The sequence below is a fragment of the Aristolochia californica genome, unplaced genomic scaffold, assembly GCF_029961685.1.
Source record: "Aristolochia californica isolate CCGP_79_NKW_82.1479 unplaced genomic scaffold, dmAriCali1.0.hap1 SCAF_1, whole genome shotgun sequence".
Classification (NCBI taxonomy): Eukaryota; Viridiplantae; Streptophyta; class Magnoliopsida; order Piperales; family Aristolochiaceae; genus Aristolochia; species Aristolochia californica.
In genome coordinates this window covers 58,109,184-58,133,982 of record NW_027181770.1, presented here as the reverse complement: position 1 = coordinate 58,133,982, position 24,799 = coordinate 58,109,184, and the positions used below count along the sequence as shown (strand labels likewise).

At 42.0% G+C, this 24,799-nt stretch overlaps 1 protein-coding gene across 3 annotated transcripts in view; it reads right to left on the bottom strand.

The window, feature by feature from the left end:
- Positions 1 to 24,799, bottom strand: part of LOC137952703 (calmodulin-binding transcription activator 4-like) — a 50,807-nt gene that overhangs the window by 6,239 nt on the left and 19,769 nt on the right. For 2 of the 3 annotated variants that reach the window (XM_068799767.1, XM_068799774.1), the window contains 5 exons: positions 18,117 to 18,549; positions 16,975 to 17,120; positions 16,759 to 16,836; positions 4,460 to 4,978; positions 3,356 to 4,050 (listed from right to left, as the gene is read on the bottom strand). In XM_068799767.1, coding sequence (XP_068655868.1) covers positions 3,356 to 4,050; positions 4,460 to 4,978; positions 16,759 to 16,836; positions 16,975 to 17,120; positions 18,117 to 18,549 — 1,871 coding nt within the window. The remainder of the gene's footprint in view (positions 1 to 3,355; positions 4,051 to 4,459; positions 4,979 to 16,758; positions 16,837 to 16,974; positions 17,121 to 18,116; positions 18,550 to 24,799) is intronic. The other variant, XM_068799768.1, reaches the window with a different exon arrangement.

Below are 24,799 nucleotides of genomic sequence, written 5' to 3'. Positions count from 1 at the left end.
TTCTCGATGGTATCAATGTGGTTGGAGATGGAGGTCAGGCAAAATATGAAAGATAGGTAGTAGTTTGGCAGACCCGCGACACAAGAGTTGAGCAAGGTGAGTCTTCCAGATGTTGAGACCAAATTTCCACACCATGTGGCCAGCCGCCTTTCAATCCATTTGACCAAGGGAATCCAAAGATTTTTTTGGGGTCAGTTGTCAAAGAGAGGTAGCCCAAGGTAGGTAGTGGCAGGGGAGGCCAAAGAGCAGCTGAGGTAGTCCGCCATCAGTTGAAGCTCAACATGGTCAATATGGTACTGGATGAGGGTAGTTTTTCTCTAGTTTATGTTTTGGCTCAAAGAGACCAAACAAAGTTCTTAAGTGCTGGATTTGGTCCACAGTTCCCTCCCCAAAGCAGATAGTGTCGTCGACGAACTGAAGTATAGGGATATCAAATTCAGCTTGAGAGGCCACAGGGCAGATCCAGCCCAAATCCTTGGCCGAATAGACCATAGCAAAGAGGTATTCGACAATGATATTAAATACAATGGGAGAGCCAAACCCAATTTTGTCGAGGAGGTAATCTAGTAAGTTCCAATTGACTTTGTCAAAGGCTTTCTTGAAGTCGAGCTTGAGCACAACACCTCATGTAGAACTCCCCATTGTAGCCATCCGGGCCCGAAGCATGGTCACAAGGGAGGCTCAGAGTGGCTCAAAGAAGGGGAGCTCAATAAAAGCTGCAACATTAGGAGAAATTTTTGCCAATCTGATATTCAGAATTTTGGGGCGGTTTTGACACTCAGTATATAAATCTGAAAAGAAGCTCACCAATGCATTAGTAATGGAGGGTTGATCCAAAGGTACCTCGTTATTGACAGATAGCGAGGTCTTGGCCTGACTGAGGCATGACATGAAAAAGTTTTATGTTTGTGTCGCCTTCAACCAACCACTTAAATCGGGCACACTGCTTCCAGTGAGTCCGCTCACAATGTGCAAAGGACTGGAGCTGAATCTGAATGGAAATACGGTTAAAGAACTTAGTGGAGGAAAGACACCTACGCTCTTTAGTAGTATTCTGGTCGGGAAGTTGATGAAGAAGGGAGGCACGTTCAGTAGTGTTTGCAAAGAGCCCTCCCGAGCACCAATTCTTCAAGTGGCATTTGAGCATTTTGAGTTTCAAAGGGAGAGCCCAACCAGCCAATCCCCTGAACGTTGAAATTCCGCCACCCATCAAAGAGTGTCACATAAAAATCTTTAACCTTCAGCCAGGTGTTATCGAATTTGAAGGGGAACAACCCCTATCGCCGAATATGGGTGTCAAGGAGGATGGGCCAATGGTCAGAGGTTGCCCTATTGAGAACTCTTCCCATGGTATTCTCGTAAAACGTAGCCAATCACTAGTAGCAAGGAACATGTCCAATTTGGACATGATGGGGGGGGGGGGGGGATCAGACCTTTCGACCATGTGAAGAATTTGCCGGATATAGCAGTTTCTTCCAACTCGCAACTTTCGATAAAGTCAGCAAAAATTCTTATGGAAGAGGTGAGGTGATTTGGCTAGCTAGAGGTGATTTCTCATTGTAGAATCTTATAGCATTGAAGTCGCCTGCATTAAGGAAGGGACGAGGTCAGAGCTGGGTGAGATTGAATAGCTCATCCCAAAATGCTTGTCAGTTCTGATACTTGGTGGGGCCATAGACCCCCACAAGGCCCCACGAATGGCCGGAATTTTTGCCTCGGATTTTCAGGCTAATTGCAAAGGAACCAACAGCAGAATCTAGGACCTAAATGTTGTTGTTGTTCCAAACAGCCAAGATGCCATCGGAGTGACATATTGCATTTATTCTGAGGTTGGGGGAGTGCTAGAGGTCACAGACAATTGGGTCAGAGAGGTTTTGAATTTTGGTTTCTTGGAGAGTGGCAATGGAGGTCTTGGAGGCAGAGAGGAGGCTTCGGATGGTATCCCGCCTTCGGGAGGATCCAATTCCACGTGCATTCCATGAGGCATATGGCAAGTGACAATAATAGACAAGTATTAATAGACAAAAATACCTCTAGGCTCATACAAAAACTTGATTTACCTGACTCAAGTATAAAATAGACAAGTGACACAAAAGCCCTAAAGCAAGAAACGTACATGCCTCAACAAATTACAACTGAACACCCACCGTGCGAGGAATCCATGAAATTGTTAGCACTATGAGGCATATGGCACTATTTAGCTTAAAGAGAACCACTTTGATCAAAATATTAAACAAATAACTTTAAAATAATAAAATCAGTATTAGAAAAGGGAAAACAATTATTTATTAAGGCAGAAAAAGCAAAAGTTTTATATGGTATTCCATGGGAAAAGAAGTATAGACCTAAATCCATATAAGCTTATGTACACCCGATTTTCATTTTCACTATATAAATTTATTTGAATAACTTAGAAATTGATTCTTTGTGTTCTAAAATAACTGATTATTGTATGCAATCATGTTGATGTTATTTTGAAATTTTTTCTTATTTTTTTCAATTTCCAATGAATGGCATTGTTGTACATATAATGAAGTAAATTATATTCTTATAAGTAGAACAGCTTTTAAAAGAAGAAAAAGTTGGGTTTAGCCAACTTTTTCAAGTTGAGGTTGGACTCAAGTCCAGCCTCCTTTAAAGTTCATTGGAAATATAGAGATTCAAGAAAAGTTCTAAGTTTCATGCTTCATTGTGTTAATGTGACATGTGTACCAGTGTGTAGTTAATTGTATAAATGTAAGAAGCATATACTTGATCCTGGCAAGATATGATGTACAAAAGTATACTAAGATGAGCACACCAGTCCTTTCCAAGTCCATCTGGGATAGCTAGTAAAAAAAAAAAAAAAAGAACACAGACTCCAATCCATGGACGTAAGGTGCATGCATTTATTATGTACCCCCTAAATTTAATTTTTAACTTCGTGCTCTACATGTTTTTATTTCACTTTCGAGGGCCCATGCAAAATCTATTTCAGATTTTAACTCTAGAAAAAAGAATGATATAAGGTGACAAAGGATTTGTATAAGATGGCAGTATTGCAAATTTTAGATTTTTTTTTTTTGTAAAAGTAAAACATTTGGATGCAACAAATAGTTGGTTGACTTAAGTCTACCACTCCTGTAAATAAAATAGCACGAGGCCATTGTGACAGGCAGCTATTTTTAAAATACTAGAAATATATATATATATATATAGTATTCTTGGAGAGGTTACTCAAATCTCTATCCTAATTGTAGCTTATAAAGTATTATAACAAAAAATGTTTTATAACATTGAAGGACATACCTAAGAGTACCTTTTACTTGTTTAAAAAGCTCTCTACAAGATAATTGAAAAAATCAACTGGGATTACCTTCCAAATCTTGCAGCCCAATGCAGGGCAGTCCAGCCATTGATGTCACGGAAGTTTATACCAACTCCAGAACTTAAAATTGGACTTAAGGCCCACTCATAACCCAAAGCAGCTATCATGTGTATCATGCCTTGCTCTTGCTTGGATAAGGAACTATCTGTTACCCCATCACAATATTGGACTTTTGATAAAGCCCAGCTCTGCAACTTATCCTTTAGTAGTTCTTCCACCATCCATTCCAATGTCTGGATGGAGGTTGCATTGCCAACAATAAGTGCCTCTATGATATGGCCCCATGGATCATCAGCAACTATCCACTTTTTAAAAAGTTCAGTTCCTGATTCAACAGAGTCTTCCTTCTGAACAGTTACACTATCAAATCCATGACGTAAGACTCCCACAAATCTAAGTAGGAGAGCTAATTCTTCTTTAGTCTTATTTTCTTCTCTTTGTTGGAAGATGGACCCCAAAGATGAGGTCTGAGGCTCAGGTTGAAACTCAAACTCTCGTACTTCGCTACAGGCTTCCCTATTTCCAGATGTTAAACAGAAACTTACCCAGCCAGAAGAATGTTGAGGAGAAAGACATCGCAACACCCCTTCTTGAATTACTTCCACAGAAACTTCAACATCCCCAAACATACAAGCCCATGAACACTCTGAAGGACTGCATAGAAAGTCTCCAGTTATAATAACCTGAAATACAAGTATGAAACAAGAGCTTAGCCTCAGTGTACACTTTTCACTTGTCAGAATCATTTAATTTTCCTCCTCCACAGGTAGCCCATCTAGTAGAGCACTGTAGTATTTCTCTAGTGAAGATTACAGGATCTAGTTGACAAGCAAATATCTGAGATGACTGAATTTTGATTTTCTGATACATAACTTGTCCATTAGATTCTTAAAAGTTTAAAATAGAATGTTGCAGTGAAGACATTATTGTCCAGTCGAAACCACTGACAACTTTTAGAAGCAAAAAATGGAACCAATAGAATTAAGGTGATATATATATAACACAGAGGCCTTCAAACAAGACTTCCCAAGTCAGGAGTAGGAAATATTGATATTTCAATGATAACAGGAAGAATCACCAAGAAAAAAATACCTTAGTTTGTTCACCACTATAAGCCCATTCAGGGGATACTTCTCGAATATGGAATCTTTGAACTTCTGCAAGAGTCAGACTTACATCTGGTGCAAGAGGGGGAGTTCCAAGGTGGCTCTCTTGGTCAAACCACGTCTCATAATAACCAGGAGAAAACTTATTACTGCTACCTATTAATCCAGGCCTGGCTTCCATCCAGTTAACACTGTTGACCTCATGGGGTGTCAATCCTTTAGAAGTAGCTTCATGAGAACTTGCTCCAGAGGAATACGTAGAGAAGGTATTCTCTACTTCTTGAAGCAATTCACTTTGTGAAGAATCAATTGGATCATCAGACTCTAATAAGAATCTTCTAGTTTCTGAAAGTTGTCGACTTAAACTCTTCTCAGAAGAAGAACAGTAAACATTTCCATTTTGTTCACTAGTTATACTTTGATGCCACTTGCTCGTCATTCTTTCATGGTGCTTCGCAACATTGGCCGAGTGTTGTAACTTTTCTGAGGAAGATAAGGACTTACCCTATAGATAAATCAAAGATAAGCACAATGAGAAACAACACCAGAGGACTGAAATTTACAACAAGAATGTCAAACAGATAAGTCAATTAGCCTATCATGAATAATTCACTAATTGACACTAATGAGGAGAGCGTATGAAAATATTAACAAATCCATGCCAAACACTTCCTTTTCATAATTCTGACATAAATTGAGATTAATGGCTTCGCAGTGACATGGCGGCGTCAATACAGATGTTTTAAATTGAAGCTCTTTTGAGCACCAAGAAGACTGCAGAGATACATAATGCTTCAGACTGCAAATAGCTGAAAGTTTGAGGGAACTTGTTTGCTGAAGCATGAGACCCTCTGTGAGATTATTTACACAAATCAGAACTGTTCAGATGATGTCACTATAAATCCCAATAACATAATTTCAAACTCAGTCACCTCAGGAGATCGGATGTTCTTACTTTTCAGAAAATGTAGCTAAGACATGCTGCTGAAATTAAACTTTAGATAAGTTTCTCAACTAAGAATAATTTGCTGCAAGCAGTTTGCTGACTTAAGGGCTTAGTCAGTGCATGCTTATAGGAGTTTGCAGTAACATTCTTGAATTATAAAGAAGCTTGTCTGAGGCCAACCATGGTTCGAATTGTCAGTTAAATTTAAGTTTGATTTAAAGGGAGGTAGCTAACTCCATTAAGATCACTATTTGTGTTGTGACTTTGTTGTATGGCGAACCACTTTCAGTTGTTTCTGTTTTATATTTTGCTGTTTTGGCATTAAGCTCTTCTTGCTCTCTTATATTCGTTATCCCTTCATAAAAATAGTCACATGAATATAAAAATAAGAAATTGATCAGAATAGAAAAAAAGAGATAGAAAGCTAAACTGCACACACACACACAAAAAAAAAAAAAAAAGGGAGTGAAAGATGAGGAATAGATTTAGAGTTGTAGGAAGAAGAAAGGAAAGTTAAAAGAGAAATGCAGTGTTTTGCATGAGAAAAGCTGATGTAGTATGTCTCAAATGTGGGAGGAATAGCTGAAGAATATGAAGAAAGACAAAGCTATTCAAAACAATTGAAGAATTATAGAATAAGGTAAAGAAAAGAAGAAGACAAAAAATAAAACATCATATTAGTCGTATCTTCTAATTTTTAGAAAGTTGCTAACTCTTGGTATCTTTTCATTAAACTAAGAACGGTTTCTTATCTTCTATTGTGATTAGCCACAGATATAAACAACTCTGAAAGTTCAAGTTTTACTCTTTTAACTTGAAAAATCCGAAACTTCTTGAAGTTGAAAGAATAGTGGCTGCACCACTCATATTCCAGTCTTATCCCCCAACTTTACTTCGTAGTTTTGTAGCAGTAGAAGCTCAAATGAATTGTCAGTCTGTTGTATCAAAATTGATAGATGTGTTTACTATTATAACCATGATGTTAACATCGTAGCAAAAAAATAACACCAACAATTTTAATCCAACTAAGGGAAACTAATAGGACTTCAAATTGAATTCCGAATATCAGTCAACATACATATTTAAACCAAGAAAACAATTTGACAACAAACTTCCAGTTCTTATGATTTTTTTATATTAAAAAGAGAAAATTCATTAAAGAAAGAACGTACTAGGACCACAATAGGAGGACATCAAGCAACCCTAAAATCAAAGTAGGCAACTCATCCCACATATAAAAGGAATGAACTACCCATAATAATATGTAAGTCAACTCCCAACCGAGCTAGAGAATCTGCAATGCAATTAGCCTTCTTAATACATCCTAAAATGACTAGTCGAAGTTAGGAGGTTGTTTCCTAACTAATAACCACAACATCTTTCCAGACATTAACCTATGTGAGATTATCCCCAATAACTTTCAAAGCGATGAAAGTCCAAGCCATAGGAGTTTCTCCGTTTTTTCTCCTATCCCAGATCTACATCAACTTCCTGAGGGTCAAGTTTTGATTTTTCTTCTGCTGGTCGACTTCCAAATTAGAGATTACTTCTTTTTTTGTCATAACCAATTGGTTGGCTGTTAGTGCTGCTTAGTGTAATTCACGTTTTGTTCCCCAAACAAGGGTCGTGATGTGTCCCAGTGCAACTTAAATCTACACAGACTGTCCAAGTTGATGTATAGGTATCAATGATATCTGATTTGGTACAATTGAATATTTCTAAGGCAGTAGAGAAGTGTTTTGTCATATGCTGCCTCATTATCCTCGCTGGAAGAGATAAATTTGTGTGGGATTCATCAATTGCTTTACTGCTTTGACTCAGCATTAGGTGCTAGTGGTAGATTACCAAGAGCCTGTTGCCAGTTTTGTTGGAGCTATCCTGAATTTGGTGTGCAGGTTTAATTTGCTGGTTTGGTGTCCTGTGTTTCTTTATTGGATTGGTTTGAAGGGAGATTGGTTTTATGCAGAAGGTGTAATTGTGTGTGCATCTCTAAGTGTGTATTGTGGTGAACTTGGTGTTTTGGTTAATTATGGAGATGACTGATCAGGGTGAAGTAATTACCCTATGTAAAGCTTCTCAGACATTCTGATAGAAAGGACTCTAATTCCATAATAACTTCAGTAAAATTGAACGGAAAGAACTATTTGAACTTGAGTGCTTCTATTCAAATGCTTTTGCAAGCCAAAAGAAAGACAACATATATTAGGTATGACCCTCCTATTCCTATGACTGAAGACTGAGAAGCTGATAATTGATAGGGCATGACAAGGTCGGTAAATAGTTGTGTTAGTGAAATATCCCCACATAGATAAGTATTAAAAGAATTTGTTGATTTATAAGGTTGAGCAATAGGCCGTCTAGGTGTCCAGACGTTTTGGGATGGAACGGGGCTATTGGACCCAATTTATGCCCCGTTAAATGTGTACCTTGCCTATGTTGTCCACGTCTCAAGCCCATGTGTAAGCCTGGATGTATGGGGGAGTATTAGTGGGAATAGTCCCACATAAATAAGTGTTAAGAAAAGTTGTTGGATAAAAAGGTTGAGAAATTGGTCTCTTAAGAAACTAATTATTTTGGGATGGAATTGGGGTCAATCTTTACAAACTGTTAGGTCATGACATGGATGGTAAGTAGCATAGAACCACATATCAATGGTCACATTATGATGTGTAGTAAAAGATGTGGGCATCTCTACCGTAAATAAATGGAAAAGCAATACTCTTATTTACTAGTTTCCATTTGTTTACCCATTCACTTGTTTATCCAATAGATAATTGGATAAACAAATGGAAATGGAATACACCTATTTTTAATCAAACAAAACGGAAATGAAATAATAAATGGTAATTGGAACATGGAATAACTTATTCCATTTCATCTTTATATTGTTTACACCCCTTATTATGCTTAAGTGATGGGATAAAAGAGGTTAGGAGCCGAAGGAGACTCAAAGACTATCATCAGCTGGTGTTCAAAAGATAGCTCCCCCCCTTGGCGCCGCTGAAAAATCACTAATTGCATTGATGACATTGTATCATCCATTCATTGTAATTGGAACCTCGTTCCTAGATCAGCCAATTCTTTGGCTGATAAATTGGCAAAATTCGAAACCTCCAACAATCTCTCATTGTTTGGGAAGGCTTCCCCCCTTGTAATTTACTCGTTTGAGTTCTCTCTTAATAAAATTCAGCATCATTTAAAAAAAAAAAAAAGGTTAGGAGCCGATTAAGTCCTCTAAGGAGACCACCTTTCATGAATTTTGATATGGTGTCAAAGCATTAAAATCCGATCAAGGAAGAGTTTTCAAGTGTTGTAGTCATCTCTAGGACCTGCAACTTCTCCAAGAAGGGAAAATTTTCAATTTCTTATGCTGACCAGCATTACATGTTAGGTCCTACCTCTTCTGTGTCATAACCCATTGGTTGATAGCTTGTGCTGCTACTTAAGCATTTGTTATGAGTTTATGTGCCCCAAGAGGGTTGTGTTCTAGCTGTTCCTAAGTCTAATCCTAGACTTACGATGGCACAAACCTTTCCAGGTTTGTTATATTACCTGTGCATTTGGTTAGATTGGATTTGATGTTTTATGCGAGCTTATATGTCTAAATTGATTTTGGTTGGTTGAATTCTGGTGGTGGAAATAGTCTTTTATCTTTGCCCTAGATTGTTTGCTAGTGTAGGACCCACAGGTATGGTGTGCAAGGGAATTGGTGGTTATAGGCGATAGGTGAAGGTAATTGAGTCATTTCATGTGCTGTATGATCTTTTGGTTGCTGGTTTAATGTTATTGTGCAGTAATGGCTAATTCAGAAGGAGTAATTACCCCAACCAAATCTATGGAGAGTTCTGAAACAAAGGAGTTCTATTCTGATCACATCAATTAAGTTGAAAGGACAACTATTTGGATTGGTCTCAATCTATCTCAGAGACTCCCCCCCCCCCCGCTCTCTCTTCTCCCAAAACTAAAGATAAGGCGATGGACAATTGCCAAGTGATGACCTGGTTAGTGAACAACATAGAACCTTAGGTGAGTAATCAAATAATTAGTAGTGAGACTAAAAAAGGGTCACATTCTAGATTCATTTGGAAGTATGAGTATTGCATAGTCACCTCCTTCCAAGTTAAAGTTGTTTTTCCTCTAGTACTTCTTCAGTTTATCATCTTGTACTTTTAAAGTTGTTTTTCCTCTAGTACTTTTTCAGTTTATCATCTTGTGCTTTCATCACTTCAAAGCAATGCATAGATCCAGCCATTTTTTTTTATGTAAAGTGTGAATTTATAAAGACAGAAAAATTACAACCTGGGGGGGGGGGGGGGCTCCCACCACATCAAAAACTTGGAGGGATGTGCCCCGTTTAGCTTGAGCGTCCACAAGATGATTAGCGGATTTAGGAACATGATTCCAAATACATTCTAGGGAGGAAGAGATGTTACAAATATCCAAAACGATGTCCCAATGGTGCCAGGGAGGAGACCTGGAATTGGCGCACCAGTCAATGATGAGGGGGCCAGAGAAGCAATCACGGAAGGACATCAGCCATTGATGCAACCCAGCAAGCTCCGCCGAGGTGGAGTCCGAAATGCCCAAGGGGGCGACATAGGAGAGGAGGAGGTTGTTGTGGTCGTCATGGATGACACCACCAAATCCTGTAGGCCCAAAGCACCCAAAGACACTACCATCAAAGTTTAGTTTAAGGTAACCAAAAGACGAAGAGTTCCAGGTAACCATAGTAGGAAGGAGATAGGCCCCAGCCATAGCAGCAACAAAACGCCAATTTCCCAAAAGGTGGGAGCTTCTGAGATGGAGAAAGTCTTTCTTCGTTAGGAACCAATTTCCCCAACCTCCAGCTTGAGTCACGTCTTTTTATTCTTCACCCACAAGGTATCTCCCAGCCATAGCAGCAACAAAACGCCAATTTCCCAAAAGGTGGGAGCTTCTGAGATGGAGAAAGTCTTTCTTCGTTAGGAATCAATTTCCCCAACCTCCAGCTTGAGTCACATCTTTTTATTCTTCACCCACAAGGTATCTCCCAGCCATAGCAGCAACAAAACGCCAATTTCCCAAAAGGTGGGAGCTTCTGAGATGGAAAAAGTCTTTCTTCGTTAGGAACCAATTTCCCCAACCTCCAGCTTGAGTCACGTCTTTTTATTCTTCACCCACAAGGTGTTTTGTGTTTGAGCTACCCTTAAAAAGTGAATAGTTTATTTGTTATGCCCTGAAGTTGGATTGTTTTTCCGGCATTGAAATTGAGCGGAATGTGTTTCAGACTATAACGGTTTTGACTGGTGTATGGAGATTTGTTGTACAACTAGGAGTGATTTTCTTCTTCCATATTGTGGTTTATCCAAGCTAGGTCTCTATTTCTTTTTTATCCCCAGCTTGAGGGGGAGAATTATAAAAAATAGGTATTTTATTTCATATATTGTGGTAATTTTTATGTGACTGGAATATTCAAAAAAATAAGACAAAATAAGATGAAGAATTGGCATCAATGAAAAATTTTAGCCAATGAAAATTGAAGACCAAGAATTTTTTATTGCAAGCTGAAATTATAAACTCCAACTTCAGGGAGAGTATTGAACAACAAGTATGAAAGAGTCTTACATAACTCTCACAGCAAGAAGTCTCACAAGAGCCACAATTAATATGGCGGAGTCTCACAGGAGGAAGTCTCATAGAAGAGTTTGTTCGGAATTAAATGTCCTAATTCCAAACTAACAAGAGCAATAATAATAAATGTAGAAGAAAGGAAAAGCAAGCACAGAAAAGCACAAAAAAATTTATATAGGTTCACCTCAAGGTGAGACTACGTCCTGTCTTCCGCCGCTACAATAATCCACTATGAAAATGAAATAGTTTACAAGAGAAGTCGCACACTTACATGTGTTTCTCTCTAACCTCTTGGGCTACAACTTGAGATGCTCCTCGGATTAAGATCATAAAAACTTAATAGCGACGCCCCCCAATTTAAAGAGAAAGCCAGGGCAACTGCATTACAAGAGTGAAATTTCCAAAATGCCCTTAATGAAACAACAGTCAATATATCATAAATCGAACGGGGGCTCCGCCCCCCTTCCAACCCCCACGGCAACCTTACCGCAAAGGTTGATCGGTGACCAACTCAGTGTAAGGCGTTAATTAGGCTCCACAACTTAACAAAGTTTATTTAAAGATGTTTCAATTTATATTCTGACCCAGAAGAAAATTCAAATAGACCAAGAACAGCCTTCAACTTCTTGATCTGATCCATGGTGCCCACACCAAAGCAAATGGTGTCATCCTTAAACTGAAGAATCGGAATATCAAATGCCTCAAAATCAGCCATGGGGAGGAGCCACCTAAACCCTTAGCCGAATAAATCAAGGAGGAAAGATATTCTGCCACCACATTGAAAAGTAAACGAGATAAGGGATCCCCCTAACAGATGCCCCGAGTTCCTTTACAATAGCGGCACATTGTTCCATTATGAAGCACCAAATAATTGGCAAAGGAGATGCAACTTTGAATCCAGAACCTCCACTTGATACCGAATCCCATTTTTTTTCCATAAGAATAACCAAAAGCTTCCAATTAACTGTCGAATGCCTTCTCATAATCTACTTTGAGAATAAACCTGGGGAGCTTCAAAGTCTTGTAGTAGTGAAGGAGCTCATGACAGGTCATAGCTGAATCCAAAATATTCCTCTCTTTAATGAAGCACTCTGCCCCTGATGGATAGCAACCGGAAGCACTATTCGGAGATGGTTGGCAAAGCAAGGAAACATGTAATCACCTTATAAGTGTTGGTGGTGAGGCTAATAGGCCGAAAGTCAGAAGGAAGCTCCACCCCGTCTATCTTGGGAATAAGGGCAATGAAAGCAGCCCCTATACTCTTATAAGATATGCCACGATGGTAGAACGAGTGTACCATATGGGTTATGTCTTCACCAATGAACGGCCAACAGTGACGGTAAAATTCCCAATTGAAGCCGTCCGAACCCAGAGCTCAATCCAAAGGGAGGCCCATTTCAGCTTTCTCAATTTCTCGGTTGGAGAAGGAGAGCTCAATAAGATTGGTGGCTGCAACAGGATTGACCCTCTGAAAGAAAGGTCGAACTGACTGGCATTCTGTGTAAAGACCTGCAAAATAAACTCACCAAAGTGTTAGAAATAAGGGATTTTTCTGAGGTAACCTCGCCATTAACACAGAGCGAGGTAATACGGTTGGCTCTTCTCTTGGCAGTAGCAACGGCATGAAAAAATTTAGTGTTTGTATCTCCCTTTGAAAGACACTTGAACCGAGCCCGCTTCTTCCAATGCATGAGATCTCAATGAGCGAAGGCTTGTAATTGCCCCTGGAGGGCATAGCGCTGAGCCATTTCAGCAGAGGTCAAGCTTCTTGACTCCTCATCAGTGTCGATGGTAGCCACCAGATCAAGGGTGGAGGCTTTCTCTGCCGAATGGGTGGATTGGCACTCTAAGGCCCAAGAGCGCAATTAAATTGGGTCGAAGGCCCTATCCCAAAATGTCTAGCCACTTAGGAAACCTTTTTTGGCAACTAATAAACTCAAGATCTTTGATCTCACTAATCCATGTGGGACTATTCCTTAACACTCCCCCTCACGTGTAAGCACATAGATAATTTGGGTGGAATGCCCACATACGAGTACTAGCTCTGATACCATGTTAAATTGGGTCAAAGACCCTATCCCAAAATGACTAACCACTTAGGAAACATTTTCCGCTAACTAATAAACTCAAGATCTTTGATCTCACTAATCCATGTGGGACTATTCCTTAACAAGCGCAAAAGGGGCTTGAGCAATTTGAGTTTCACCGGGAGGGACCACCCACTCGGACTGATAGCATCAATCTTCTTTCAAAAGGATTGGACAAAATAATCAAAAGAGGGGGTCATTAATCTAAGCATTGTTAAATTGGAATGGCGAGGGGGGGGGGGGGGGGGGGGGGGGGGGGCAACTGCCAACCATGGCAAAAAAAGAGTCACATTGAAGTCCCCAACAAGCAACAAAGGAACAAGCCATCTCTGACAGACCGGTAGGAGGTCATCCCAGAAGAGGTGTCTCTCGCTATGTCTAGTAGGCCCATAAGACCCCCACAAGACACTAAATGATTCTCGAGCACTCGTCCCACAGCTTAATGCCAAGAGAGTAGCTTCCCGGAAGCTATCAATCACCTTAATAGTGCCATTGTCCTAAATAAGAAGAATGCCTCCCTCCAAGCCAACGGCATCCACAATGATCAAATCGGGCTCCTTCAGAGGCCAAATATCACGAACGAAACCGAGGGTAAGAGAAGCAACCTTAGTCTCTTGAAGCACAACAATGCTTGATTTAGTAGAGGCAAAGAGGCATTGAATAGACGCACGACACTACATCGAGCCAATTCCTTCTCCCCCCCGAAGAGGCCCCATGAAGACAGTGCCCATCACTTTGGCTAATTCCAAAATTTGAGCCTAGGTTTCCAGGTTGAACTTATATTGCTCGGACTAAAACGCTTCCACAAAACACTGGGATCTTTCTCCCATGTCCAGGAAAATGAACAGGCCCATTGCTAGATCCCAGGGGAAGCAGGTTTGAGCATTAGGCTCCCCCTGAAGCAATTGCCGAGGCTGACCTCTATTCCATTTCTGGTATGTGGCTATGGGGGGTGGGGAGTGGTTTTGGCGGCGGCCTTGAGGGGCTTGCTCACTTGTCCCTGGTTCAACGTCTGAGTGGTAGTTTTAGGGGGCGAGGTGTGGAGGTGGTGGTGGGGCTGGGTGGGGGAGGGGGGAGTCCATGCAGGGTCAGCAACATGACTCATGCCAGGGCTGCAAGGGGGAGACCGCACTTCATTAAGTGGAATCAGAATATGCTTCTCTCAATGCATTGCCAAGTTGTGAGGGGCATCTCCAGATGGCTCATCAACAGCGGGATACTCCACAGGTTGGCAATCTGTCATAGCACCAATGTCGATCCAGACCCACAATTGGGCATTGTCTACCATAATGCATCTGAAATGCAGCCCTTCACAGGAGCGGAGTGGATTAATGAGGATTCGGGCCTCATCGAGTCGATGTCAATGCTCATGAGTGGGTCCAAAGCAATAATGGACCCGAACTCGGTAATGATGCTCGAGAAGACCAAAGATTGTCATAACTCCACTGGTAAGCCAGTTATAGTTGGCCATTGCCTGAACTGGCTGGATGGCGTCAAGGGAAGCCATTCCGAGATCCCTGTGATGCCTAAAGGGGGATGAGGTGAGAGGGCGAGGCCCGCCATTGTCTTCGGCTGAGTGCAGAAATGTACAAGCCATGTTTGGGAGGTGAGATAGGAAATTTTGGGTGTATATGTGAGGTTTAGTTCAGCACTCAGCCACTGGAGGATGATGGACTTGTCAATTTCTGAGGTGGTATGAATGATGATTGAGCACGCCAGCACAAGACGCCCGTCACGAAGAAGGTAGGCAAATGGTTTCTGGGAACTCAACAGGGGGGGAGTAGGTGCTGACTCAGAAAAGCTCACGAGTGTGGGAAGCTTTGGGGGAGTTGGCTCGGGAAGTTTTAGGAGTGGGGAGACAAGGGGAAAAAATGGATTATGGGGGAAGATTTGGTTTCGGCGGGGCTCGGGAAGGAGAGGGGGGTACATTTGACTGTTTCTGCTAGTGGGAGACGACACATTTGCCGGAGTCGGTGCCAGGGAGAAACTCCAGAGGGCTTCCGCCAGCTCCTACCAGCCAAATCCGGGGTTAGTGCTCTTCGGAATGAAGAGCTGAGCTAGGATGGAGTTCCCCCGACATTGGGTGATCCGGTAGTCTCGGCCACCACAGAATGTGGTCATAGAAAAGGTGAAGGCCGAGCTGCCCAACCAGAGCTCACACGACCTTCCCGACCTCGCATTCGTGCAGTGCAGAAATTGTTGGGTGAAGGCAGAAATTGCCACGATTGATACGTAGATGAAAGACAACTTCATTTTGCTCGCCAAAATCATGCAAATAACTAGACATGAGCTATGATTCACCCGCTCAACTGTAACTCTGCTATTTTTGTAAGAGAAACGAAAAAGATGTTGTTGTCACCATCGCCGAGAGACAGCGGTCCATTCCGCGTCGTTAGGTTCCGTCGAGGCCTTCGGATGCTCGTCAGCATGGTTTCCAGGGTTTTCTGACCATCAGCCGAAGCTCTGACCGTTGCTGGAAGGGATGACCTTCTTGTTGCTTGGAGACGCTCGGAGTGCAGGCTCGAAGCGACGGTGGCCGACGTCGGAGTTGACAATGGTGGGGCTTCTGGCAATGTGGTGGCCGGCAGGTGGGGGCAGGGTGGGGCCGGGGCCACCCTTACACTCTCGGTCTCTTGCAGTCGCACACAGGCGCTGTCACACATTTCAAATTTTTGGTAGAAGTAGTGATAGATGATATGTTCATTGTGGTCCAAACAGCCACCATTCTAACAAATGCTAGGACAAGTTTAAGGAGCCACCATGGGTGAAGTGTTCCTGAAGGTGTTAAAGGGACTATTAGTAGTTAAGCGGGTTCTATGGTCGGACTATTAGCACGAACACTCCCCCCTAATTTGTAATATTTCTTTGCCCTCGAGTCTAGCAAAAACCTCAACATTCTGAAGAAAAAAAGAAGTAAAAAGGTCTTTAAAGCTAATAAGCCGAAGCTGGGTGAGTTTGTATCATCATCCTCCACAATTCAGCCTATATCTTTGTCATAGATAGAACCAAGTTAGCCAACTCAAGTGTCTCCTCTCCATGTGTCTCCTAGCTATAATTGGGTGATTGACTCTAGCACATCTACGTGTATGTCAATTATGTCTTCCTACTTTTCTTCCATATCACAGTCTTCGTATTTTAAGTCAATTGTCCTTGAGGATGGTTCTTCATTAATACCCAAGGCAACTTCTTCGTTGCCTTCAAATGTATCTTTTCAGTGTATTCAGGAAGCACCATAAGACATCATTTCCGTCCAATAGTAATCAGTTGTGAGTCCATTTGAATTAGTACAAGCTGAAGTATGGGGCCCATATTGAGTGCCTAATCTCTTTGGTTTAGTCAAAGTTAATGAATTTTCTTTAATTAAATCGATTTCATTTTTTTTTTTTAATTTATAAGGTGCGTTGAGACATCAGATGTTAAGGCTCTTTATGTCTTTTCACACACTGTATTTATGTGAAATTATGTCCCTCCTGGTTTACAAGAGCCTCTAGTTTCATTGTAGTTGAGTTGTGTAAGTAATTAGCAAGTAGTTAGACATTAACAGGCATCATTATAATGAGGACGCATAATTGTCTTTGTAATGTAACTTCACTTAAAGTAATAAATAATAGATGATTTTGGCTCCTAAAAAGACAGTCTGACTTGCAACAGTTCTTTCTCTCTTCCTCTCTTCTTCTCCGCTTCTTCTGCTCTTCCTTTAAACCTCTCAAGTGTGGAAATCTGGGTTTTGACAAGGCAAAAAATAGAACGATGGACAACAGGGAGACAATTATATTAGCAAAACAGGAACATCCTCACTTTTTCTAAAACAACTTTAACTTTGGCAAGATACCCTGATTCAAACTCAAGCTTTCCTACCTTAGAAGAGTCAAGGACACCCTTCAGGAGCAATTTATCAAAACCTTGACCTTGGGGATTAATGCCAGATGGACTTGGGAACATTTCAAGCATGTCTGTCCAGGATTCTACAGTAGAATGTTGACCATAAAGGTCCATTTTGACACCTACAGAGAAAGCAATTAAGCTCAGTATAAGTTTTTTTTTTAAGGAAATGTGAGAAATTTTATTCAAAAAGAGGAGAGAATTAAGCTCAATATAAGTAATACTTTAAATTCAGAATACTAAACTTCACACTAATTTTAGTGCTCAATTCAGTATCCAGCCAAGAATATCATGTAAAAGAAAACAAAAGAGTGGTCGGTATTTGAATGATTTAAACAAGGACCTTCTTTCTATTGCCAAACATTGCTACTATACAGAGGAAAAGTTCAGATGAGATGCTAATGGTTATAAGATCCACAATTCCAGTTTCTGAAAATAGATACCTACTCGTTGAAGCATCTTTCCCTTCTCCTGCTATGAATTTTGGTAACCATGTGTTTGGGCTTCGTACACCTAGTATAGTGTGTTTCGAACCACAAACGGCACTCAGAAAGCAAGACTGCTGTCTATGGCACCGCTCCAGAAATAAGGATTGCCTTCACAAAACACAGCTATCCGTTGCTTATTCCCTTTTCTATTCACTAACTTGGGGTATAAGACCATTGACAGCTGGCATTTCCACGTATTTTTCCAAAAAGGTAAGAAAAATAGCTACTTTTGTTTCTGTCCTTTCTTGATAATAAAGAGAAAGTCCCTTCATATTTATTAAGTACAAGAAATCAAAACATGATATTATGGACCTTGTTTCCTCTATTTCCTCTTCCTGGTCTCAAGTTCTTAGATCAGCCAATTCGGCTGCAGACTTTTGTGCTAAATTGGGTCCCTCCCTTCAATCTCTTGTTGTAAGGGGAGGTCTCCCTTGATGTATTTTCTTACTCACTTTTGAAATAAAATCATCACCATTTCAAAAAAAGAAATCAAACCATAACACCATCAACAGCAACAATAAACCACGAACCTATAATAGTAAATCGCCTTTTTTTTTATTATTTTATTTACCACCACCATTCAGGAAAGAAGAAGAAGAAGAAACAAAACAAAATTAGCAGTAAACCAACCTTCATACTGAGGCAGCATTATATTCCTAATGTCATCTTGCTTACTACTGTGCTTGACTCGTACCCTTTCCTTGTTAAATGTTCCAGAATATTTTGAATTCCCATCCTGGTTGGAGTATGGAGGAAGCTTTTCCATGTAAGACATGGCATCAGCATCATTATCTAAACTTAACTGTTCTTCTAGCCTTCGCAATGCATGATTGACCTCCTGTTCTGATGAAGCACCAATATCAATATCGCTGTGCACATCATGTGGTTCCAAGTACATGTTGCCAGAAGCTAACTTAGAACTAACTTCACCCACAGATTCTCCCGGACTAAGTGAACTCCAATTTTGTCCATTTGGAATTCGAGCATTATATACAGCACTCTGGCTGAATGGTGAACTAGACTCTGTTGAGAAGCTTAACGTGGATCCACCATTGTGTCTTCCCTGTAAAAAAATAACCCAAAATTACAGAGAATTTGAAGTGATTGCAAAGGGAAACCAGATAGTTATTTTTATTTATTGGTTGGGAGCACCAGTGCCATGAAGGATAAAGAAGAATCATCCAAGGAGACACCATCACATTACACAGCTTAGGAATGTGAAAATCACATAATATGCACAAATTCATCTCATTAACCACAAAAAACCTTTTTTTCATATAGCAATGTGATATTGGAGATATCAATTTAGAAGAAAATGATGTTGATCATTCCATATTTGAGTTGCATAGAAACACTAAATCATATTCTTATCTTCCCTATGTTTTTTTTTTAAAAAATTATGCTGAATTTTATTAAGAGAGAGCTCAAACGAGTATATTACGAGGGGGAAAGCCTTCCCAAACAATGAGAGATTGCTGGGAGGTTCCGAATTTTACCAATTTATCAGCCAAAGAATTGGTTGATCTAGGAACGAGATTTCGATTACAATGAATGGATGACACAATGTCAGCAATACAATCAATGGTTGGCCAGTGGCGCCAAGGGGGGGAGGAGCTATCTTTTGAACACCAGTTGATGACAGTCTTTGAGTCTCCTTCGATAAGCAGCTTGCCATGGAGACACTCTTTGAAGATATGGAGGCCGAATAGAAGAGCACTCACTTCAACAGTATTTGAGTCAGCAATACCCACCGGCCCAGCATAGGATAGAATAGGGTCTCCACTGTTGTCTCTGAAAACACCACTAGCTCCAGCCGGCCCAGGACAGCCTAAAGCACTGCCATCAAAATTGAGTTTGATGCAGTCACAAGGGGGAGGATCCCAGGTGGCCATAACCGGATTCCTGCAGGGGTCCACCATATGCGCGATCAAACCCCAATTTTTCCAAAGGGAAACGCCCAATAGAGAAGCAAACTCCTTCCTAGTATATAACCAACTCAAGATAAGGCCCACTGCCTGGGAAGTTGTATTATCCGAGGTGTTAGCCTTGGAGTTGAATCTCCGATTATTTCACTCGAGCTATAGGTAGCATGGGACATGCGCAAGGCATGCCAAGAGAATTATCTTGCCCAACCTAGGAAGGCAGATCCCCATAACCATCTCATAGGTGCCAAAAGGGTCCTGATGAAGCCCCATTTGGAGTCGCATCTTCTGAAATATTTTCATCCAGACTCGCCAAGAAAAATCACAATGTAAGAGAACATGTTGGACTGTCTCGTCACACACACCACAAAGGGGACAAGTACTATCGGATGTTGTGTAGCCTCGAGGTTGTCAGAGGTGAGGATTTGTTCCCTGATAGCCGTCCACACAAAGAATTTGATTTTACTAGGCGTTGAGAGCTTCCATGCCAAGTTTGCCTTGTGCTCATGCATGTTGTAATCTTGCTTTCTAATACAAGAGTAGGCAGATGCAACTGTGAATCAGCCATTAATGTTGGGCTTCCGTGTTGGTTTATCAACTGTATGGTCATGAATAGTAATGTTGCTGAGTCTAGAGAGGAGAGAGCAAAAAGCCGAAGTTTCTTCATCATTTAATCCTCGACGAAATGTGAGACTCCATGAGCGATCTCTCCAAGAATCGACCACTGAGCAAGAGAGGTCCCTCGCCACCCTAGAGAGCCCCGAGAAATCCTCGGAGAGGGGGCGGGGACCGCACCATTCATCCGACCAAAAGAGGAAAGTCCTTCCATTGCTTATGTGAAAGGAAGTTGCATCTCTGAAAATTGGGAGGAGCTTTTGAATTGATTTTCATATCAGGGATAGTAGGCAAGTAGCGCCATCCTCCCTCCACCAAGCACCCGAAAGTTAAAGATAGAACCTGAGACCATATCTCCCATAAGTTGTTGTGCTTGATGTTGAAGTTCCAAATCCATTTGTGCATAAGGGCATTGTTCATCTCCTTTGTAGGCCGGATGTCTAAGCCACCCCAATTGCGGGGCATGCAAACTTCCAACTCACCAAATGATATATGTAGGTGTCATCTGATCCTCTCCAAAGAAAACGCCGATAGATGGCATCAATCCTGTAGCAAACAGAGGTTGGACAGTGCATGAAGGATAATAAATAGTTTGACAATTCTGCCAAACAAGACTTGAGAAGATTGAGTCGCCTTGCACTAGATAAAAGTTTGCCCCTCCAAGTAGCTAGTCTTTTTTCAAATTTCTCAATAAGGGGGGGCCAAAGCGTTGCCGAAGGTCGTAAGTCAAAGAGTGGGAGTCCTAGATATGTAACTGGCAAATTTTCCACTAAGCACCCCAAATGGTCAGCCATACCCAAAAGCACAGATAAGTCAATATGATAGCCAAGAAGGGTGGTTTTCTTCCAGTTAATGTTCTGACCAGAAGCCAATTCAAATAGTCCCAATAAAGCAAGCAATTTTCGGATTTGGTCCATTGTACCGACCCCAAAACAAATGGTATCGTCTGCAAACTAAAGGATCGGCACATCAAAGGTTGCACAGTCCGTCATGGGGAGGAGCCAACCCAAGTTCTTGGCCGAATAGATCAAAGAGGATAGATATTCCGCTACCACATTGAAGAGCAAAGGGGAAAGGAGGTCTCCTTGCCTGATTCACCTGGACCCCTTAAAATACCCGCAGGCCATTCCGTTGAGAAGAACGGAGTAGCTTGCAGAGGAGATCCAAACTTTGAATTCAGAAGCACCATTTTTCCCCGAATCCCATCTTCCCAAGGAGAGTCTCCAGAAACTTCCAATTAACTCTATCAAAGGCTTTCTTGAAATCAAGCTTTAGAATGAATCTGGGGAGCTTTAAAGCCTTAAAATGGTGGATAAGCTCGTGACATGCCATGGCCGAATCTAATATATTCCTTCCCTTGATAAAAGCACTTTGGCCATGATGAATGGCAATAGGGAGAACCTCCCTGAGGCGATTAGCAAGGAGGCGAGCAAGCACCTTGTAGGCATTGGTGGTGAGACTGATTGATCGGAAGTTAGATGGAAGTTCTACCCCTTCTTTTTTAGGGATGAGGGCAATGAACGAAGCTCTAATGCTCCTAAATCTGATGCTATGTTGATAGACTGAGTGAACCATGCAAGCAATGTCGTCTCTAATGAAGGGCCAGCATCAGCGATAGAATTTTCCATTGAAAACATCTGAGCCCGGAGCGCGATCCAAAGGAAGACCCAGTGTTGCTTTTTCAATTTCCATACTGGAGAAAGGGAGCTCGATGAGACTAGCTGCAGCCGAAGGAATGGCCTAGAAATGAACCCTTTCGAAGAAAGAGCAGACTGGCTGGCAATCAGAATATAAATATGCAAAAAAACTCATCAGTGAGTATGAAATAAGGGATCGATCTGAGGTAATCTCACCATTGACGCTGAGCGTGGTGATGCGTTTGGCTCTTCTCCGTGCAGAGGCAACTGTATGGAAGAATTTAGTATTGGCATCCCCATCAGCGAGCCACTCAAATCTTGCACGCTACTTCCAGTGCACGAGCTCACTATGAGCGAAGGACTGCATTTGCCCTTGGAGGGCATATCTCTGGGTTACTTCCAAGGAAGAGAGGCTTCCAGATTCCTCCTCAGAGTCAAGAGTGGCAATCTAAGAAAGGACGGAGGCTCTCTTAGCTGAGGAAGAGGCCTTTCTCGCAAAGGCCCAGGATCGCAGCAACGGCTTCAGCATCTTGAGCTTGGCTAGGAAAGTTCACCCACTTGAGACAGCCACACCATCCTCTCCCAAAAGGACTAGATAGAGGGGTCCGTCATCCAAGCATTGTTGAATCGAAAGAGGAGGGGGGGGGGGCAATTGCCGAAGTGGGTATCAACCATAATCGGCCAATGATTAGAAATGACCCTATTGAGAACTTTGCCTATGGCATTGCTGTATAACTAGAACCAGTCATTGTTAGCTAAGAAGCGGTCAAACTGGATAGGACGGGGGGTGTCTGCCATTTGACAAAGTGAAGGTCTTCCCAGATAGGGTAATCTCATCAAGATCCCAGTTGCCAATAAAGTCTACAAATAGCCTCATGGAGGTAGGAAATTTTGGGTGTGTAGGGGAGGTGAAGCTCATCGGTTAGCCATTGAAGGATGTTGGTTTTGATGATACTGGGGGAGGTGTGGACTAGGATAGAGCGGGCCAGAGATTGTTGCCCCTTATGGAGCAAATTGGGAGGGATTTGGACGGTTTGGATGTTTCAGAGTGAAGAAAGTGTGTTGGGACATGGTGGCCTGGAAAAAGGTTCTGAGTGGCTAGGTTAGGGGATTTCAAAGGAAGGGGAGGGCTGATTGGAGGGAGAGGTGGGCTCAGGGGAGTGTTTTGTCTCTGGTGGGGCTCCGAAATAAAGGGGGGGGAGGCTCGGGTGTTGTCGGCGGAGTTGGCATCGGAGAGAGGCTCTGGATGGCTTTGGCTTATGCGAACTCCTTCCAGCCGAAACCTGAGTTGGTGGCCTTGGGAATATAGATCATGGCAAGCACTGTTGAGCCACGACGATGGATGACACGGCACTCTCTTGGTCCCCGAAAGGAGCTCACCGACAAGAAGAAAATTGAATCCCGTGTCCAAAATTCACGGGTTCAATTGGCTTCGTTCGTGACTCGTTAGAATTGAAGAACGAAACTTGAAATGGCTTCCATTGGAACACAGATGAAGGACATCTTCGATCCGACGGTAGAGGAGATGCGAATCACCTGTCCAGAGCTCCGAGCGACTATCTCCACTGTAGCTATGTTCTTTCTGTAACTAAAATGGAAAGGTTGGCTCCTCTTCTTTCGCAGGGAGATCGCCTTTCAGCTGGCGTCGAAACCTTCCGTAGGAGGTTCCGGAGACTCGTCGGAGGGGAGCTCCGAGATTTCCGAGCGTTTGGAGTGAATTTTTCTAGATTGGATTTTCTGTGTCTTGTCGATGAGGCGTCGTCTTTCTGTCAATTGGCGTCGGAGAAGGTGACTGTGTCCTTGCCGGAAATCCGTCGTCGTGGATTCCGGTCACCGGTCGTGGGGATGGTGACTGGAGAAGGGTCCTGGCCACCAGTCGTGGGGATGGTGACCGGAGAAGGGTCCCGGCTCCTTTTCGAATATCAGCGCACGTTAGCGCACTTGAAGCTCTCGGTGCACGTTACGCATTTCTCCGGTGCAAGCTATGCGTCGCTTCGGTGCACATAGCTTTCTCTCTCCTCTCATGATCTCTCTCCTCTCGCAAATTGCTCCCAGTTATCTTCCCTATGTTGATAACATTATTATTTTTAGGATGATTTCCAAGGGGCTGCTAATCTGAAATAGTACATTGGGCAACAATAAAAGATAAAGAAGAAACTCTCGACCACTTTCTGAGATTTTTTTTTTTTAAAGGGCTGAAAATTTTATTAATAAACGATGTCACAACAGATGCCAGCAAATGAATACAGCCCATTTAAGGAATTAAACAGCCCAAATCAGTAGTAATATAAAGACCAGATTGGTTATGCCCTTGCTTTGAAAAATGGTCAACCAAACCATTGGCTTCTCTAGGTACATGCAACCATGAGACGCTTAGCCGACAGGATAAGTCTTCAATCTAGGTGAATTCCTGATCAAATCTCCAGTTATAGGGAAAATTTCCAAAAGCCCATGCAGTGACACTTTTGGAGTCAACTTCAATAATCACGGGGAGACAAAAAAAAATTATATAGATTTGGAGGCCATTTAGCAGAGGATGAACCACTGCCATGTTAGAGTCAGTTATTCCCAGCAGGCCAGTGTAGAATAAGGAGTTGCCACGATGATCCCTTATCACTACACCAAAACCAGTATGACCCAGATTATGTTGTCAAAGTTCAACTTAAGGTGTCCGGGTGGGGGGGTGGACCACGGTCTATAGTAGTGTCAAGGGAGGCCACCAATCTCTAATTTTCATGAATGACAGCAGTCAAGAGCTCCTGAAGCTCATAGGAGAGCTTTGACCACAGGAGAATAGCATGAACCGGTCTTTCAATAACTCAGCCCACCAAACCAATTAAGCCTGAGAAGGTGCAATCGTTCCTCTTGATCCAGATAAACCAGGTGCCAGCGGTTATAGTTAGTCTCTAAAGAAGCTTTCCAACCCTCAGCAGGGGAATATAGAAAGAGCTGCCAATGAAATCTGAGATAGAGTTTGGTGGGGAGAGAGATCCCAAACCTACAAAAAGAAAGAACATCATACCTCCATCGCCAACGAAGATAAAAGAAGAAGGTGGTCCATGTCTTCTGGCTCGGCATTAATTAAGTTTGTCAATCATCATACCTCTGCGCTGAAGCTGCTCACATGTGAGAACCCTCC